This window comes from Heterocephalus glaber, unplaced genomic scaffold (genome assembly GCF_053883595.1).
Source record: "Heterocephalus glaber isolate CG9 unplaced genomic scaffold, H.glaber_assembly_v1.0 deba00000943, whole genome shotgun sequence".
NCBI lineage: Eukaryota > Metazoa > Chordata > Mammalia > Rodentia > Bathyergidae > Heterocephalus > Heterocephalus glaber.
The window spans coordinates 656,765-675,836 of record NW_028258175.1 but is presented as its reverse complement, the minus strand read 5'-3'; the positions used below and the strand labels follow the sequence as shown (position 1 = coordinate 675,836).

Below are 19,072 nucleotides of genomic sequence, written 5' to 3'. Positions count from 1 at the left end.
TTTTCCCATGCATCATACATTTAAAAAATCAGAGATTTGGGGTGAGTTGGCTGGAGCTGTCGAGGGCCTGTGGGGAGGGTGCCTCAGTTCCTCTCCAGGTCGGCCACCAGGTAGGGCTGGGTGCTCCTCAGAGCCTGGAGGAGCAGGTCCTTGCAACTCCGGTCCCAGGACGGGGCAAAGCCGAAGAGCCGCCTCATCTTTGCCGGGTTGGTGGTCTCTGCCCGCACTTGCTGGTACTGCTCTTCACTCAGGACCTCGCCGTACAGGGCATCCAGCACCCCATTGACTTCTGTGACCCGGTAGATGAGTTCGGCCCGGTGCTGGTCCACGAAGTGTGCTGGGGTGGGAGAAGAAGTGGTGAGCGGGCACCCAGGGTGGGTGCAGGGCCCAGCCCTGCTGAGCGCACTGTCTTCAGGCCCCAGGGACCCCAGGGTGGGAGGGGGCAGCCTGGCTGGGGGGGGGCGGGGGGAGAACAACAGGCTGTGCAGGGCGAGGCAGCCCGGGCGGAGAGGCCTGGCAGGTGACACAGGGCGTGGAGGCCTCACCTGGCTGTACGGGCACCCAGGGAGGGTCCGTGGTTGCAGCTGGGGCGACGGCTCCAGGGCCTGGAAATAAGGGGGTCAGGCAGTCGGTTCGCTTTCCTTTTCTGCCCCTTCGGTGCTGACGCCAACTTCAGGCCGAGAGGGAAGCTTGCCCAGCCGGGAAGCGCCCTCCCCACCCCGTAAGGGGCTGGAGCCCGGCCTCACAGTGAGTAACCCCTCAGACGGTTAAAACATTTCTATTTCGAGACAAGGTGCTCGAACTCGCGAGCCTCCTGCCTTAGCCTCCAGGAGTGCTGGGGCCGCGAATACAGGTGTGCACCACCAAGCCTGCAGCCCCCCCCCCCCCCCGGAGCCCCAGGCAGAGTCCCGGTTCGGTGGGGAGCCGGGCTGTCGGAGGGGGCGCTCACCGCCGCACCCGCCGGCCTGCAGCTGCCCGGCCAGCTCCCGCATCCCCATGTCGCGGAGCACGGTGGCCGTGAGCTCGGCGCCGTAGCTCTCCAGGTAGAAGCTCACGAGCTTGTCCGTGAGGTCCACGGCGTCCATGGGTAGCAGCGCCCCGCGCGGGATGCGCCCGTAGCCGTCCCGGAGCGGCACGGACAGCAGCCGCAGCTTGAACTTCTTGAGCTCGTCCGCTGTCAGGTTCTCCAGCGCGTCCAGGATGGCGCCGCGCGCGTCCGGCATGGCGCGGGGTCCAGGCCGCCGCCGCTCCTGGGGCAGCCTCCGGGGACGAGGAAGTCGGCTGCAGGGCGGGCCCGGGCTCCCCGCTCACCCGCCCTCTCTTTCCTCCCAGCCGCTGCGGCTGGCGAGGCGCCCAGGACCGTCCGGAAGCCTCCCGACTCGGCCTGGGTCCCAGGGCTCCCTCTTGCCGGCCTGCGGTGGCCCGAGTTGTCTGGTTGCACGCAGAGGCTTTGGGGCTTGGAATCACAGAACCCTGAGATCTCCACTTGCCCTGCACCTAAGGGTCCTCTCTGGCCCTAGATCTGATCCTACATCCTAGGTCTGAGCCTGATCCCCGATCCTAGACCCCCGCAGTGTCAAGTTCCACATTCTGGGGAGAAACTGCAGCTTCACCTCCCTGACCTCGGTGCCATTATCTGCAAACCGCGCGCCTCTCAGGAGCGCCCTGTTCCTGCTTGGAGGACCAGCGGGGCCAGCCCTGGTGGGCTGGGCGCGAAGCAAGGGGGCAGCTGCTCAGAAGTTGCTGCCTACTGAAGCTTTGTCGGATGCTTCCCGGCAAGGCCAGGAAGAAGGAAGGTAAACAGAGGGCGTAGGTGCCGAGGAGTTCACCGAATAAGCCGAAGGTCAGCAAGTAGGGCCCCAATAGTCAACTGCCAGTCGGGACCTAGTGGGCTGCAGAGGACAAAGAACAGGTCTCAAACAGTTTGGAAGGAGCCTTAGGGATGGCACAGTGCAAACAAGTCAGCCTGGTTTCCGGACAGCGACGGCCTCGCAGCAACGAGTGGCACCCGCGTAATGGCTGATAAAGGCCCTTGGACTTAAACAGCTGTGGGTTTTCTGCCCTTGCGAAATGCCCTCCCCAGTTCCTCCTCCTCCTCCTCTTCCTCCTTGTCCTCCCTCTTCCTCTTTTTTTTGTACGGAGGATCGAACTCAGGACCTTGCACTTGTGAGGCAGGCTCGGTGGCACAGGGCTAAATCCCCGGCCCTTGCTTATGGATTTTTGAGACACAGTCTCACTATGGAGCCCAGGCTGGCCTGGAACTCACAGCGATTCTCCTGCCTCAGCCTCCCTGAGTGCTGGGATTACAGGTGTGCACCATCACCACGTTCGGCTAGAATCCTTGCTCTTAACACAGCTGGGGAGTTCCTGCTGGGTGGCCCCTCTGGACCTCCCCAGCTTGTTAGCCTACTTTCCCTCCTCTCCAAATCCAGCTACGTTGGCTTCACAATTCCTCAAATGTTCCCCGCACCTCTGCCTCTCCAAGCCGTTGACACGCTGTTCCCTCACCTTTGACATAGCGCCCATCTTTGCTTGACAAATACTTGAGTCTTCATGTCTTAAATGTCTTACCTCTGGGAGGCCAGGTGCAGAGTCCTCCCAGCCTAATTCATAGCACTTGGTACTTGCTTGTCGCTCTCAGCAGTGTGTGTGTGTGTGTGTGTGTGTGTGTGTGTGTGTGTGGTGCTGGGATCGAACTAGGCAGGGAGAGGCAGCTGGCTACCTCCTGGAGTCTGACCTGGTGGGAATGGTGGCCTTGGGCTTTCTGGGAGGCCGCAGCACACCTTTCTCCTTTGAGCCTCTCATTGTGGACTAGGAGCCTGGGACCTTGGCAGAGAAGACCCTCCAGGTCACAGTCCAGGGCAGTTATGGCGATCAGGCGCCTCATCACCCCAGCTCCCAAAGGAGTGTCTGCTGGAGCCGGCGGCTGCTCCTGGGGATGGAAGGACCACATGGCCAGGATGCTACCAGCCATGTGGGTTCACATGCTCATGTCTGCTTCCTCGGCATTGATCAGGTCAAAGGAGGCCACTTACATTGGTGAAAAGGAAAAGTGACTTATTCAAGGCTGGCTCTGAGGAGATGGAGGGACCCATTCGCTTCAAACCGCCTTCTCCCCTTGTACAGGTGTGTGAGGGTCACAGTGAGTGTAGCAGACATCCCTGCCCAGTGTAAGCAGGCTCCAGTGGCAGAAGCTCCTTGCCCCTTCCATAATTCGGATGTATTATGTTAGGGGTCCGACCAAAGCTTTATGACTCAAATGGGCAGTCAGATAGCAGAGCTGGGTGAGTCTAGCTCCTCCACTAATGGCTGCTACAGAGACTTAAGTAGCAGGGCTCTGCTGAGTTCGCTTCCAGCCAAGGTCAGCTTGACTCCAATTAAATTCTTTCCCTCTGAATTAACCGTTTGTTCCGTTCAACAAGGTATGCCAGTGCCTCCCTTTTACAGCCCTGCCTGCGATGCCCGCTGTCACCAGGTGTCCTGAGGCGTACCCTGCTCCCCTCTCCCCATGCTTGTTAGGAATAGATTCTGGACGTCTTCGGTGCCTTTTGTCTTTCTGCCCAGAGCAGTTTAGATCAGCCTGAGACCCAGATTCCTCTCAAGTTCCTGTGTCTTTTGTTTTCTCTCTTTCTCTCTTGCTTACATCATACTGTCTTGTAGGAGATCAAGACCCATGGCTGGGGCTCTTGATAGCGTATTTTTTGTTGTTGTTGCAGGACCGGGGATCAAACTCAGGACCTTGCGCTTGCAAGGCAGGCACAGTGCCACTGAGCTACATCCCCGGCCCTCGATAATGTTCTTGATAAGTAAGGAACAGAGTGGAGAGGAACAAGGAAAGAAAATGCAAGTCTCCATACCCACTTTATCACTTCCAGCCACCTTCAGCTCACTCTTGTCTTATGGAAAGGAAACTGGGCTTCAGCCTCCTGGGCCAACATCTGCGTGTCTTGTTAGGCTGAGGAGAGGAAGTGTTGGTTATGTGATCAGCAGCAGAAAGTTTGGAGAAGTTATTTATCTCTAAAAGAAAAAAAGTCTAACTTTTTTTTTTTGGTACCGAACTCAGGACCTTATGCTTGTGGGGCAGGCGTGGCACCACTGAGCTAAATCCCAGCCCTAAGAAAGGTCTAACTTTTAAAGTTCCATTTTGCAGTGCCAGTGTCTTAGTTACTTTTCTCTCCTTGCTGAGACAAAATACGAGAGCCGAAGTTAAAGGGGGAAAGGTTTATTTAGCTCATTCAATCCATAGTTGGCTGGTTCCAAGGCAGGGTGGCATGGCAGAGGGCATCATAGAGGAGAAATAGCTCATGGAGAGCAGAAGGTAGCAAAGCAACAAAGGAGGACCACAGCTCTTTCTACCCCTATCTCTTACCCAGGCTACTTAGGGCAAGCAGCACTCACACCCTTAGTCCTAGTGCCCTTGATCCTAGCATTGCTTCATGAATCAATTCCATCACCACACACCCTAGATGCAGCCACCTCTGAAAAAGCCCCACCTGTGACCACAAGAGGCTTTGGGAGGACAGCTGGTCACAGCCAGAACAGCTAGTTCCAATTCCCCCTTGCTGTAGTCCAGCCCTCAGTCTTGACGGCCTCGAGGTGCCACACCATCTTGATGGCTGTCTAGTGTTGGACTGGCATGCACATTTCATTACCAGTAGTTGGAACACAAACAAAGGAAAGCCAGATGCTTCTCTTAAAAAAAATCCTGAAAAAGTGTTAAAAGCTGTGAAGTCAGATACAAAAGAAAGCTAAAGTCAGAAGATATCTAACAGCTAACCTACCAGAAGAGCTTTTGATTTAGGCAGTCATGCATAAAAACCCTGTTTTATAACTTCTGTAGCGCTACTTATTTTGATAGGGTTGACACACAGGTGACTCTTTGAACTCTCTAAGTGCATTTGTTTTTTCTTTCCTTCCCTTTCTTTCTTTCCTTCTTTTTTCCTTCCTTCCTTCCTTCCTTCCTTCCTTCTCTCTCTCTCTCTTTCTTTCTTTCTTCCTTTCTTTCTTTCCTTTCGGAACCGGAGATCAGGCTCAGGACCTTGTGCTTGCGAGGCAGGCGCTGTGCCACTGGGCTAAATGCGTGGCCCTTCTTTTCCTTTCTCGAGGCAGTGCCAGTTGACCATCTGTAGTCATGTCCCTCGGTGCCAGGGTAGCTTTCCCTAGTGATGGGCAGCTCAGAACATGTCCCACGCTGGAGGGGACGTGACAGCTGACTGGAGCCAGTGTTGTGATGTAAGTAGTTTAGCTAATTAGCTTATAAACAGGCAGCGAGCAAGGGACAGGCCTAAGATGGAGTCTGGCTGGTCTGCCTATGAAGAAAACAGCATTACGCAGAGTTAAGCGTTAACTCAGGCCATATCGATCACTAAGCTGAGGAACGCAGAAAATGAGCATGGAGAAGGGACCGCTGTAACTGACCTCTCCCTTTCCACTTGGCAACCCTTTAGGGGACCCCTCCTGACTACTGGGAGCTTTCACTGTTCTTATGTTTCCAATAAATATTCCTTGTCACTTCCTCCTTTGTCCATGGTTTCTTTCTTTGACTTTATGAGACACCAAGCTGGTGTGGATGGTAACAATGAAACCTTTTTTTAAAAAGTTTTTTCTGCCAAATTTGAGCAATATCAAAGATTTGAAAAGAGTGGCTCTTAGTCTGAGTTTAACCCTTACTGTCACATGTAATCCTCCCTATTTTGTAGTTAATACCCTAAAACTTTAGAACTTTGACAAATAGTTACAAAGCTCACGAGCAGATGAAACAAGCCAATAGTAGCAAAGCAAATCCAGTCTGTACAGTAGATGCAGACTAAGAAGCATAGTGACCAAGTTAATTAAAGAAAGCCAGTATTTCTGTGAAGCAAGTTTAGTTCTGACAGGGATATGTCAAGCAAATACTTGAGCATCCCCTCTTCTTGAAAACCAATGTGAATTACCATTTGGGAGAAAGCACACAATTTACTAATGTTAAGACCAAGAATTACAGGTTAGCGATACCTTTTGGATTTCTTAGGTACACATACAGAACTGTGTAAGTTTTTAAATACTGTGTACAAAAATTAATGTCTAGGGCTGGGGATTTAGCTCAGTGGTTCTGTCACCTGCCTCACAAGTGCAAGGTCCCGAGTTCGATCCCTGGTACAAAAAAAAATTAATGTCTACGTTACCAACTAAGAACAAGTGTTGCCTATAAAGGGCGCACTTCTGATAAGTCTGGTAAATTCTTTCTAGAAATTCTGAGGTGTCCTCATCTGCCTTCTGTTGAAGTTCTTGTATATTTTTTAAACTTCTCAGTTTAGGTACACCTTTCCAAAGTCCATCTAGAATGTACTGCTTATAATTACAGTGTCTACTAGAACTATTCTCCCATTACTCAGATCTCAGTCAGGGTCTACTGATGGAACAGCCCGAACAGGAGCAGGGCTCCTTGCAGGGTTTCCTGAGTAGCGAGCAGTGCCTCTTCAGGGCCTTTGGCTATCACTACCCTTCTCTCTTCTGCACACAGAGTATCCGAGAGAGCTGAATATCTGCCCATGTAGGGCAGTGAGTGGCAGAAACAGAGACAAGCAAATCAGTCATTCTGTGCGGATCACCTCTATCTGATGGTAGAGTTCTTCCCATTTAAAAATTCAGACCTTGAGAATGGCCCTAAACCCAGTAAGACCCTGCAGGCTAGCCACCCTGATCCAAGCCTGCAACCGGACACTGCCTTGGGGATGCTGTCCAGACCCCACTTGGGAAGCTCCTGCACCAAACTGAGTGCCCTGAGGCCTCAGAGGAGCTGGGTCCTGCCTTCCATTCCTGTGGGGGACGAGCTGCCACTCAGGAGAGCCTCGTGCCCCTGGGACACACGTAGAGTACTTGAAAAGTTAATCTCTTCACTTTCCTTTTTTTCCCAAGTTTTACCATCTGGGGGCAGGTAGAATCCTTACTTTTTCTCTGAACAATCAATTTAGCTCCCTTCTCCTTTCTAGAATCCTTATTATATCATACCACGAAGGCCTGAATATAAGGAATTTCACCTCATTTACTTGATTTTCTTTTAAAGCAACAAAGGTCATTTACTTGATTTTTGACAAAACAGCTCCAGTGGTGAAATGGAATGATAGTTAAAGAACTCTAGGGTGGCCACTTTTCCCCAGAGTCTGTCTCATGCTTAGGCCATGCAGTGGTACAGTAGGGTTTCAGCTCTTTTTTGGTCATGTGTCCTGGTGGTAGGCTGTCCTGTTACTCAGCACGAGGCTCAGAGGGCTCCCAAACGGTATGGAAGCCCAGCTGCCTGTTTCAGAAATAAGAGTAATAAGAGTGGTTATAAAAAAGATAAAAGAAACCAAAGCAAACCAAACAAATCAAACGAATACTCCAAACCATCACAACAAATACCGAGGATATTTTTTACTTCTGAATTTCTTCTTACTGCTCAGCACCCAAAATGACTTGTAGCAGGTCCACATGGGCCCTGGGTTACTGCCACCCAAACTGGAACTGCCAAATGGCCACGGAAAGGTCGAAGGGCTACTCCATCCATCAAATGGTGGAGAGTGAGACCCCGGGATGCCCTTCCCCGTGGGAATCACGCACAGCCTGTCAGCTCCGCAAACAACCTTCTTCCCTTCACCAGTGAGAGTGTTCACAGGCAGGTGACGCCACAGAGGGAAAGAAGGGAGCATTCCCAGGGCGCAAAGGTGTCTCCGGCAGCTGCTGGAATGTCCCTGGAGTCCCAGCTGTGGGTCAGCTCGTCTGGGGCAGTCAGTCCCAAGTGCCTGCTGCCTCCCCAGCCAGGACCGGGAGACGTGAATCAAATCACCACTTCTCCATGTACAAGTGGGTAAAAGCTGTTTACAGGGCACAGGGGGATTGTTAGGGCCTAAGTGAGTTAAGAGTTCTGAAGTGCAGAACAGGCCTGGTACATAAATCTCTGAGCCTTTGTTTCTAAACCTGTGAAGTAGGGATGATGTGAGTAACCCTACAGGGTTATGAGGAGGATTCACTGGAATAATGAAAATGAGCAATAATAATTGCAACAATATGAATAGCCAACATTTATTGAAAATTTTCTATGGGCCTGGCATCATCTTAAAAGCTTTATGAGAATTAAATTGTTGAATCTTCTGAACAACCCAAGAGTCTTTGTGACAGTCCCTACAGCACCCCCATTTTACAGACGAGAAGATCAGGTGTGGTGACCTGCCCAAGGTCACGCCACAAAGAAACAGCAGAGTGAAGATTTGAACCCAGGAGTGGCGGCCATTGCTTCATGAGCCCTTTGAGAACAGGATACTCTGCCTGTTTACTTATATTTTTTAAAGTTTAAAAAATTTATTTTTTATGTACTGGGGATTGAACCCAGGACCTCTATACTGAGCTACTTCTCAAGCCCTTTTTCATTTTGAGGGAGGGTCTCCTCAGTCTGGAACTGAGCTTCCTCACTGTACTGCAGTGCTGGGGTTACAGGCCTGTGTCACCCTCTCTGCCTGTCCTGCTTGCTTAGCATATTGTCTAGTTGAATTCTCACTGGGACCCTGCAAGAGTGGTGTTACTCTAACCATTCTTGAGTTGTAGCTGAGGATGATGAAGCCCAGAAAGGCGGGTGATTTTCCCAGGCAGCACCGAGCGTGAGCTCACAATGTCACCCGGGGTCCTGCTGCTGGAGCAGCACGAACTGGGCGTTTCCTGTCCTCGCTCTGCATCTGTGAAGTAACAAGGAGCTTTTGGGGCATTTTTGCTGCAGTTGTTGGGAAGCTCTCCCTTAGGACAAACTGAAGTCTGTCCCCTTTGAGTTCCCCTGGTTCAGGGGATGTGTAGAGCTTGGTTTTAGGGTCAGTAACACTGACCTGTTCTTCTCCTAGACATAGCTTTGTGTCCCTTCTTGCCCTGCAGCCTCCTTAAAACTATTAACCCCCTTTCATGGCCCATCTGTGGAGAAGGACTGAACTGGCTGTCACCTCCCGTCCTGGGTACCACTCCTATGGATGACAGGGCCAAGCGACAGGACCTTTGGGATGCTGCTCTGTAGGCAAGGGAAGAGTAGAATAAAGGGGCTGGGGATATAGCTCAGTGGTGTTGCATCTGCCTGGCAGGAGCAAGGTCCCGAGTTCGATTCCTGACATTAAAAAGAAGTAGAATAAGGGCATCGTTAGGCTTTATTAAAGAACTCGTGAAACAATCTTACTAAAAGCGCCTTTTGCCTCTGCTGGCTAGATTTGCTGGCTAATCCTGACTAAAGGAATTAAAACTTTACTAGAGGAATTTCTTTGGGAGTGATTAAAAGGACAAAAGTAAAGAAAGAGAAACAAAACAAACAACCAAAAACCAAACCAGATATAGAAACGCACCAGATAACACAAATAGCCTAAGTTTCAGGACAGACCCAGCCCCTTTTCAGAGGGTAGAGAATGCAGACTTTGTGTGGCTGTGACCAGCAAATGGCTTTCAAGCAGGTCGGTGCTTTGAGGCTGACAGTCTGGGGTTCTGACGCCTGCTCTGTGCAGGCAGCACTGTCCCTCCTAGTGCAGATCGCCTCGCCCACCAATTCCCCTAGCAACAAGCCCAATATCCCATCAGTCAGGGTCGACCCTGGGGGTGGAGAGGGGACCCCTACCCCATAAAGCAGGGCTGCTGCCCCGGTTCAGCGATGCCTCAGCTCTGGGCTGGAGTGGCTTTGTACCACTTCCTGCAATACCTACGATAAAGTACTTTCACTTTGCACTGGTCCTCTGACTCCTCTTCCTCCTACACTGGAGAGAGAGACAAGCCTGGGGAGGGTGAGTCTGGGGACCCTTGGGTGCCAGGCCACCGGACATAACAGTAAGAGTTTACAATAAAGGAAGGAATGCTCCCTAATGGAGAGATTAACCAGAGGAAACTGACAGGCAGAGCAGGAGGAATCGAGGAGCATGGAAGTCAGGATGTCTGACCCCCGAAAATGAAGGAGACAAGGGGGTGGCTACTTCACTTAGAAGAAAACTCTTATTTAGAATAAAAGAACACCCGCATATGCCTGTGTATGTATAAATACATGTCTATAACATACATATATTTCACTCTAGGATCACTGTTACTGCAGTAGGTACACATGCATCCCTTCATTACTGACTCTAAGCTGCCTTTTCCCTAAGGCTCCTACTAACCAACCTATATGCTCAAAGGCCCTGACAAGGACCAAAGGGCAGGAAGAATTTAAAGCCTGTCTCGTCAGAAGGAACGGGTAGGGGACAGAGGGACTGGGATAGGGTCCTGTGACCTGGGACCCATCCAGAGACAGCCTTGGGACCATTCAGAGTGTGGCAAGAGCCACAGGAGGAGGGGGAAGGGCTCCTAATAAATGAGAGAAGAGGGCTCAGGGTTCTCCATCTCGTTCCAGATTCCGCCCTCTCTCTGGGGTAGCTTGTTTCTGTTCGCTGCTTTTTCTCTTCTTGCAAGTGGTATTCCTTCCTTCACTTCTATCTCTCTAATTTATTACTGGTGCTGAGTTCCGACCCTGGCTAGCTGCTCACCTTGCCATCCCACCTTCAGTCCCAACTCGGCAAGGATGGAAACGTCAGATGAGATCTACGTTCTGGATGCTGGGTTTCTAAGTTTAATTTTTATTAGTGCATGTTTGCAGCACCTAATGATGGCATCCACTGTGGCTGGAATTGGCCTCTGAGCCTAAATAAAGTGGCTTGTGGCTTCAGAGACCAGCTCCAAAACACATCCCCACGCTCTCCTGTTAGTCGCCCAAGCTAAGGCCGAGCTGTCACAGCTGCCAGAGAAGAAGCCGGGCGAGGTGCTACACGGTTCTAATCCCAGCCCTCCGGGAGGCTGAGGCAGGAGCGTGGCAAGTTGGAGCCCAGCCTGGGCAATTCTGCAACTCAGTGAGACCAGATCGTGGGAAAACAGGGCCGGGCATCTGGGACGCAGCTCAGTGCAAAGGCCCTGGCTTCAATCTTCAGTACCACAGAAACAAGAAAGAAAAACCAAGTCAGAGAAGAAATCTGAGACTTGGAGACAGAGTAGGGGACATAAAACTGTCCCAGCCTTCTCAGTGTCCTGGTGAAAGAACACTTGCTTCCGGAGACTCTTCACATGCCAAGGGAATCAGATCTGTAGTCATTTGTACAGGTAATTGCTCTGACTCAAAAGAATAGTAAAACTCGGTGCAAGGCCATAGTGTCAGCCGCACAGCACCGGGGAGCCAGGAGTAGGTAGCGAGGCTGCAGAAGCTTGGCCCTACAACTTGCGAGAAGGAAACAGCCTGGCTGTAAACAAGCACTGGGCCTCGCGTAAGAGCTGAGGCGTGGAAAGGGTTTCTGGGGGTATTTTAGGGTTTACCTACCCGAGTGGTGGAGCGAGAGGAGACATTTATCAGCAGGAAGAGCTTCCTTGCTGCTCCCCTGTGGGGAGTCTGGATACTCTCCAAAAACAACTGTCACCCAGGGCAAAAGGGGTGCAGAACATTTAGTTTACTGGGAGTTATTTAATAAAAATCTGCCTCTGATTCACAATATCTCATGTGCACTTTTGAGATAATATTTAAAACCCAAGGCATGGCAAAGACAGTCCAAAGGGAAACTGAAGAGCCAGAAACAGAAACTGAAACTCAGAGCCTGTAATCCCGGCATTCAAGAGGCTGAGGCAGAAGGATCATGAATTTGAGGCCAGCTGGGGAAGATCCTGTCTGAAAAACCAGCAGGCCGGGGATTTAGCTCAGTGCAAGGACCCGAGTTCGATCCTGGGTACCAAAAACAAAACAAAACAAAACTGCAGGCGCCCCGCCCCGTGTGGGAAGGACCTTGGCTCTTCCCTTGAGATGCTAAACTTGGTCCCTTGCAGTCGCTGTGCTGGGGCCGTGCTGCGCCCCCTGCCCTGTGACCTGGAGCTCCGGAAGCCCGTCCGCTGGAGAGTCCCCGCCGCACACTGCACACTGTGCGCCTCCAGCTCCAGTATGCGGGCCCCGAGGAGACTCACACAGTGAAAGGGAAGTAACCGGGAAGGAAGCTGCTCCCCTTCCCGACGCCAAGTGGACAGCTGCTTTGTGAAGCCAGCTCAGCCCTGCGGGGCGCAGGAGGTTCCGGTCAGCTCGGCGAGTATGGTAGACTCATGTGCAGAAGTTAGGGTTGCCTTCCTGAGGGCTGATGAATCTGCGTTAAGAATAACTAAGAATGAAGTTATAGGAGGAAATGACATTACACTCCACTGTGTTGGTCAGATTTACACAGTGTTCCACAAGGAAAAATTCTTTGGACAACTGAAGGAATACCCCGAGAAACTCATCCTCCACTACGAAGACCTCTGAGCGTTCCACTTTTGTCTGAGGTACACAAAAGAGAGGAAGTCAAAAGGACTGTGGCATAAGTCATCACACCCAGGGTCCTGAACTGCTGGAAAGATTACTTGCCTTCCCGTGCAGCTGTGGCACAGAACACAGTGTCAGCACCTGCTGTTGCCTGTGCCCCTCTCTGGAAGAGGGTGCGCTGCCCTTTCAGGGCCTGGCGCCAATCCGGCGCTGGTCCTGCCCAGCGGAAGCGCCCCTTTGAAAATGTCAGCACTGCCCAAAGAACAGGAAGGACGCTGGCGGTTTGCAGGTGCAGAACAGCTTCCTGGGTGGAATTTACAAGACCACCAGCAGGCCACATCATGAAACTATTACAGCTGAAGACTTATCAAACTGCCTGCCCTGCAGGAAATCCAGGCTGCAGTCTCTAAATTTAAACAGCTGCTTCTGATAGATAACAGTCCTGAATCTGGGGATACAGATATAAATGGCTTTCTCTCTTGGGAAGCAGCTGGATTGACATAATCAGACATTGTCTGAAAAGCAACAGAGATTACAGAATGCCTGGATGCACAAAACATGAACATTCTTCTTTTATTTTATCTATTTATTTTTTTTTTTGGTACCGGGGATTGAACATGGGTCCTTGCGCTTGTGCAGGAGGTGGCGAAACCACTGAGCTAAATCCCCGGCCCAAACGTTCTAGTTTTAGAGGAGCAGACCTTCCACCTCTGCTGCCTCCTCTCCTCTCCAGTGCAAGTGATGTTGGACTTCCACCGTCGAACCAGGACTAGTCTCCAGAGCCTCATCCAAAAGGAGTGGTCATGGGGGCCACTGTTTCTTGGATCACTGTAGCCATCTCTGCTGGAGTGACAAAGAGGAGGTTCCTGTGTTTCTGCTTTCTTAGACTGTGCCTGGCAGCTGGTGCACTGGCATTCCCTCATATGTGAGTTCACCAAGACTTACCTGACTGTTTTGTTGTTTGCTTGCTTTGAGACAGGGTCTCGCTATGCATTCAGGCTGACCTTGAATTCTCTATGTAGCCCAGGCTGGCCTCGAACTCACAGCGATCCTCCTGCCTCAGCCTCCCAAGTGCTGGAATTACAGGTATGTGCCGCCTGGCTTACCTGGCTGTTTTGTCAGATAGCCCACGTATACCTATTTTTAGTACCTTCTTCAATTCACCTCACCAAAAAGATACTAACATGGTAGGAAAAGCCTGGATACACAAAGCAAGCCTTGAATCTGCTCACCGTGTGGAATTGGTCTGTTAGAATCCAAAGCCTAGACATTGCTCAAAAACCGTACATGGAAAAGCCCAAACTGGACACAGGCCAGCAGGAAGGAATGTGTTTCAAACATCAATGACAACTTTCTTTGCCACTCACCCAGTCTAAGTCATCTCCCAAAAGAGGATTTTCAGGGAAGAGACAGATCATTTAATTAAAAGCCTTCTGGGCAAGAGAATTAGCAAACTTATTACCTCTTTGGATGAGCTGCAGGACAACTTCCGGAGTTCTCCGACAGCTGGCTCCGCAAGCCTACTGACTACCACGGTTGGTTGCCGCCTCATATAGAGGGGTCAGAAATAAAAGTTTGGGCACCACGACACTTGTGTTGGATTCCAGAAGCCCAAATTGTAGGTGGTGGCAGAGCGGCCACTGTGAGCAAACTCTGAAAGTCCACGCGACACCACAGCCACGCGGCCCTCCAGGCAGAGGTGCGGCCTGCTGCCAGCTCGGCCCCCTGTGCTCTGTCTCCCTTCGCTTTGCTCCATGACACTGCTCCAAGCTGTCCTGCCCAACAGTGGCTGGAAAGCTTTGTGGGATGAGGGAGATCTGGCCAGATGGAAAGGCGAGTTTGTGGATCTCCAGGCCGTGGGACTTGTGTGTCAGTGACGGTGGAGAGGCGCCTGGGAGTTGGGACCGTTGTCCCTGGACGGGGGTCTTGTCTTGTTAATGTGGGAGGGTTGTGGCTGGCGCTGTGTTGGAGAAAGCCCAGGCCTTGCAGAAAAGAGCTGGTTTTCACTTTTTTCATAGTTCTGAATGACTATGCAATTAAAATCATATCTCCAGTATTATTAGTGGGGAGGAATTCCTACTGGACCCCTCATAGGGTGGTGGCTGTTTTCTGATGCCTGAGTATTATAGAAGACCTGAACTAGCCAGTTTACTGAAAGAGCTTCAGCGTGATATTCTCGGACTTGCTACTTTTTGTGCGTGTGTGTGGTACCGGGGATTGAACTCAGGACCTTGCGCTTGCGAGGCAGGCAGGGTGCCACTGAGCTACATCCTGGCTCCATTGCTCCTTTCTTCTGACCCTTTCTGTGCCAAGATAGTTCATCCCTCCATTGGGAATAGTGTTGATGGCCCATTTCTGTAGGAGGAAAGGCAGCTTTATGTGGTGTTTGTGTCAATCGAAAGTCTGAGACAGAAGTGTTGAATGGATGGCATTTACTTAGACTGGCACTGTCATTTCTGTAGAAAAGCTGCAAAGTTCCACACACCCTGACCCTCAGCCCTCGCCCTCCTTCTTGGACTGCCTCGCTGTGGAGTGCTGGCTCAGCGCCACCACTCCTCCTGTGCTGCCCAGGCCTTTCCCCAGCACCATCCCTCTGCACTGCCTGCTGCGGACCACAGGGTCCCAGTGTCTCGCTGCTGAACCTCTGCTGAAACGGGGGAGTCTCTTGGTTTGCTCAGAGGAGCTTTCTTGCCTCTGGAGTTTCCCAGCATTTGAACACCTTGCTTTGCTGCCTTCCACTTGCCCCAAGAATCTGGAGACCCTGAGAGCCAGCTTGTCCACTGTGGCTCCTCTGCTGCTTCCCAGCTGCCTGCTTCCCTTGCCTGCTCTGGTCCTTCACAGACTGCTGGGGTCGACCCCTTGTGAAGGTGGCTTTCATGGGCAAACAGCTGAACATCAGTGCCCGAAGTGATGATTCACGCAGGGTCTGAGTGCCTTCGGCATGCAGTTGGGGGAGGTGCAGAAGTTGGGGCTTCTCAGGGGCTGGGAGAGGGGCCAGGCCGGCTGATGAATAATTTTTATAAAACTGTGTTCCATGAAATGTTTTGGAGATACACTAAAACTATCTGTATTTATCTCAAACTCAACTATGCCTGGTCTTCTCCTTAGACCCGCTGCTTAAAAGAAAAGAATATATATATATATGTAGAAAAATATACTTTGTAAGGACTAGTTTTTTTCATTCTTGGTGAAACTCTTGTCAAATTCCACAAAAGGACGGGAAAAACCCTTACATTAGAACCTTTCAGAGTGAATGTTTTTGCCTTTTATACATTTGCTCTTCAGAATAGATCCAAATTTGGATGTTAGATGTTTAGAAATACCTGCTGGAGAGAAGTAGGAGAATTTGAAGCTATTGACAAAGGAGTTTCCACTTTGCACTGACTCACTTTGTACATATAATCATTTTGCCCTTCTTCATTCCACATTAAACCATATGCCAGGTTGGTCAGTTAAGGTAACAGGTTGAGGGGAGGGCAGGATTTGTGCATCTGGGGGCCAGACACATCTCAGTCTTTGTTGCCTTAAGAGTCTTAGGAGTGAGGTCAGTATTAGGCTTGCCACAGGGATTTTAACAAATACACGAGTTCCTAGCTCCCTTCACTTATGTCCTGTGGGCTTTCTTAACTAGCACTAATCTCCACTCACTTCCTATTTCCTCCCAGGTATACTATGGAGCTAACTATTTTGTTACCTTATTATAACATGAATATTTTTATGGTAGCCTCTTCAATCTTGGTAATTTTCATTCCAAAAATGCCTGGTGTTGAAATATCTAGGAACCAATCTAAGGAAGGGAGTAAAAGACCTCTACATTGAAAACTACAGTACTTTGACAAAGGAGATCGAAGAGGATATCCCTTGTTCTTGGGTAGGAAGAACCAATATAGGGAAAATGGCCATACTTCCGAAACTGTTATACAGATTTAATGCAATCCTGATCAAATTTCCAACAGCATATCTTACAGAATTAGAACAATCCTAAAATTCATTATGAACCAGAAGAGACCTACAATAGCAAAGGCAATTCTGGGCAACAAAGGCAAGGCAGGGGGCATCACAATCCCTGACTTGAAATTATACTACAAAGTTACTGTGATAAAAACAGCACAGTATTGGCAAAACACCAGACCTGAGGATCAGTGGAACAGATTAGAAGATGCAGAAACAACTCCAGACATAATCAGCCACCTCATCTTTGACAAAGGACCCAAACACCTTCACTGGAAGAGAGCCTCTTAAATAAATTGGTGCTGGAAAAACTGGCTTTCCACATGCTGAAGACCCATATCTTTCACCACCATGCACTGAACTAAAATCAAAGTGGATCAAAGATCTAAATATTAAAACAGAAATACTTCATCTGCTGGCTGATAGAATAGGTAAAACTCTTGAAGACATTAGTGTAGGCAAAGACTTCATGAGCAAAAGCCCTGTTGCACAGGAACTAGCACAAAGGACCAACAACTGGGATCCATCATATTAAAAAGGTTTTGCACAGCAAGAGAAACCACCAACACAGTGAAGAGATAACCCACAGAGTGGGAAAAATTTTTGCCAGCTGTTCCTCAGACAAAGAACTGCTATCCAGAATACATAAAGAACTAAAAAAAAAAAAAAATAGACCCCCCCCCCCAAATTTAAAGTTCCAATCCAAAAATGGGCATCTGAAATGAATAGACACTTCACAGATGAAGTAGAAACAGCAAATAAATATAGGAAAAATTGTTCAACATCACTGGTCATTCAAGACATGCAAATTAAAACAACACTGAGATTCTACCTCACCCCAGAAAGAATGGCTGCTCTCAAGAAATCAACCAATAACAAATGCTGGCGGGGGTGTGGGGAGAAAGGAACCCTTCTCCAATGTTGGTGGGAGTGCAGACTGGTGCAACCACTGTGGAAATCAGTATGGAGATTCCTCAAAGAACTAGGGCTAGAGGTCCCATTTGATCCAGTTATTCCCCTGCTGGGTATCTTCCTGAAAGAATTAGAAGCATCGTACCACAGCGATATATGCACAACCATGTTTATAGTTCGTGATAGCTAAATCTTGGAAACTGCTCGAATGCCTATTAACTGACGAATGGATAAAGAAAATGTGCTGTTTTAAAAAATACAATGTATTTAAAAATACTCTGCCATAAAGAAGGATAAGAAGGATAAGCTTGAGACATTTCTAGCTCAATGGATTCACCTTGAGACTATACTTCTAGGTAAAATAAATCAGGCACACATATTTAAATACCACATTGTTTCTCTGGTGTGAGAAACCAAAAGTGGAAATAAGGACTAAAATGGGATGTTGGGAAATGGGAATTAAATATTCAAATGTGAAGGGGAACAAGGGAAGAGGGAGGGGGAAAGGAAAGAAGGGACAAGGAAAAAAGAGACTAGAAGAAAAAATGGAAACAAAGCTTCTGTAAATAAGGAGGGGAAGAGGTTGAAGGGAGGGGAGGAGAATGGGGAAAAAGCAGTAGGATATATCACGTCCAGGTGCAAGCTCCCTATGGTGGGTGAGTGTTATCATTATCTTTATCTAAATTGTACCAATAAATGTTTTGCTTAAAAATGCCTGCTGTGGTGCTTTATACTCTTATTATAAAATATGGTTTAAAGGCACAAGGCCATGGCCCTTGTCATAGCAGTTGAATGTACATTGAAATATTTTTCTATGATTTTTTTTTCCGATACCAGGATCGAACTTAGGACCTCGCACTTGTGAGGCAGGCGACCTTTCTATGATTTAAAAAAAAAAAATCACTATAGCTAAATAAGTCAGCAAGCTGTTGTAACATGTAAGGTCATGGTAATTGATGTAGTTATATTTGAAATCAGATTTTTATAACTTGCATTTGTGTACGAAATTCTCAGTGGATTTAAATGTTGTGAAAATTTTATTCAAGATTCAGATATGAGTTATGCTTTACAGTAAAAGCTGAAATGAGGCCATTTACTTTAAAATGGAGCACTGTGCAAGTTTGGAAATGTACATTAATAATTTACTGTACACAATATCTTGAGTTTGTTTATACCTCCAAGTTTTTACACTGAAGAGAATTTAGCTTTAATTAAATTCAAAAATTTCTTTTTTTAAAGGAATAAACTGTGTGGCTATATCTGTATAAATGTGCTTTTTATTTTCTGGATGCACAAAAAAGTTTATTCTTGTATTCTCACTGCATCATTATCTGATTGCAAAAATTAAAGTATAATTTACAAGAAAAACAAAAAATAAAAAATAACCAACCAGCCAACTAGCCTATGCCCCAAACAAAATAAAACAGAAACTGGGGAGGGGGTATCTTGAGAAGAATGAGCAAAGCTAGGTACAGGCTGAGTGAGGCTGATAGAGAGAAACATGAAGGCCAAATGAGAGGGAAAGCATCTGTGTGCTCATCCATTATTAGTTGAGTGCTTACTTTGTGCCACACATTTTATTGTAAGCTGGAGACAAGCATTGAAGAAAACTTATATTCTGATAGAAGAAGACAATAAACCAACAAACAAGTGGACTATATTTCACGTCAGATGGTGACAAATGTTACAGGGAAGAAGCACGGAAGGCTGGTATTGTGCTGATGAGACTTAAATCCACGGAATGAGCCAGGTGGTGCACACTTAAAATCCCAGCACTTGGGAGGCCAAGGCAGGAAGATCGCAAATTAAAACCCAGCCTGGGAAATTTAGCAATTTAGAGAGACCCTTTTCCAAAAATAAAATACAAAATAAATTAATAAAATAAATATAAAGGGCTGAGAATGTAGTTCAATATGAAGCCCCTGGGTTCAATCC

General features: G+C 48.7%; 1 protein-coding gene and 1 pseudogene across 1 annotated transcript; one reads left to right on the top strand and one right to left on the bottom strand.

Annotated features, from left to right (window-relative positions):
* Positions 1–1,378, bottom strand: Pycard (PYD and CARD domain containing). The gene is made up of 3 exons (XM_013076314.3): positions 950–1,378; positions 546–605; positions 1–337 (listed from the first exon to the last, which is right to left on the bottom strand). The coding sequence occupies exons 1-3, from the start codon at positions 1,221–1,223 to the stop codon at positions 84–86; spliced, it is 588 nt and encodes a 195-aa protein (XP_012931768.1). The 5' UTR covers positions 1,224–1,378; the 3' UTR covers positions 1–83.
* Positions 1,379–2,080: 702 nt separating this feature from the next.
* LOC147828611 (myotubularin-related protein 12 pseudogene) lies at positions 2,081–16,919 on the top strand (annotated as a pseudogene).
* Positions 16,920–19,072: the final 2,153 nt, after the last annotated feature.

Coding starts and splice junctions, on each gene's coding strand:
- Pycard (XM_013076314.3), bottom strand. CDS start 1,223: ATGCCGGACGCGCGCGGCGCCATCCTGGACGCGCTGGAGAACCTGACA. Junction 606..949: donor GCAGGCCGGCGGGTGCGGCG/GTGAGCGCCCCC, acceptor CCTTATTTCCAG/GCCCTGGAGCCGTCGCCCCA. Junction 338..545: donor CTGGGTGCCCGTACAGCCAG/GTGAGGCCTCCA, acceptor CTCCCACCCCAG/CACACTTCGTGGACCAGCAC.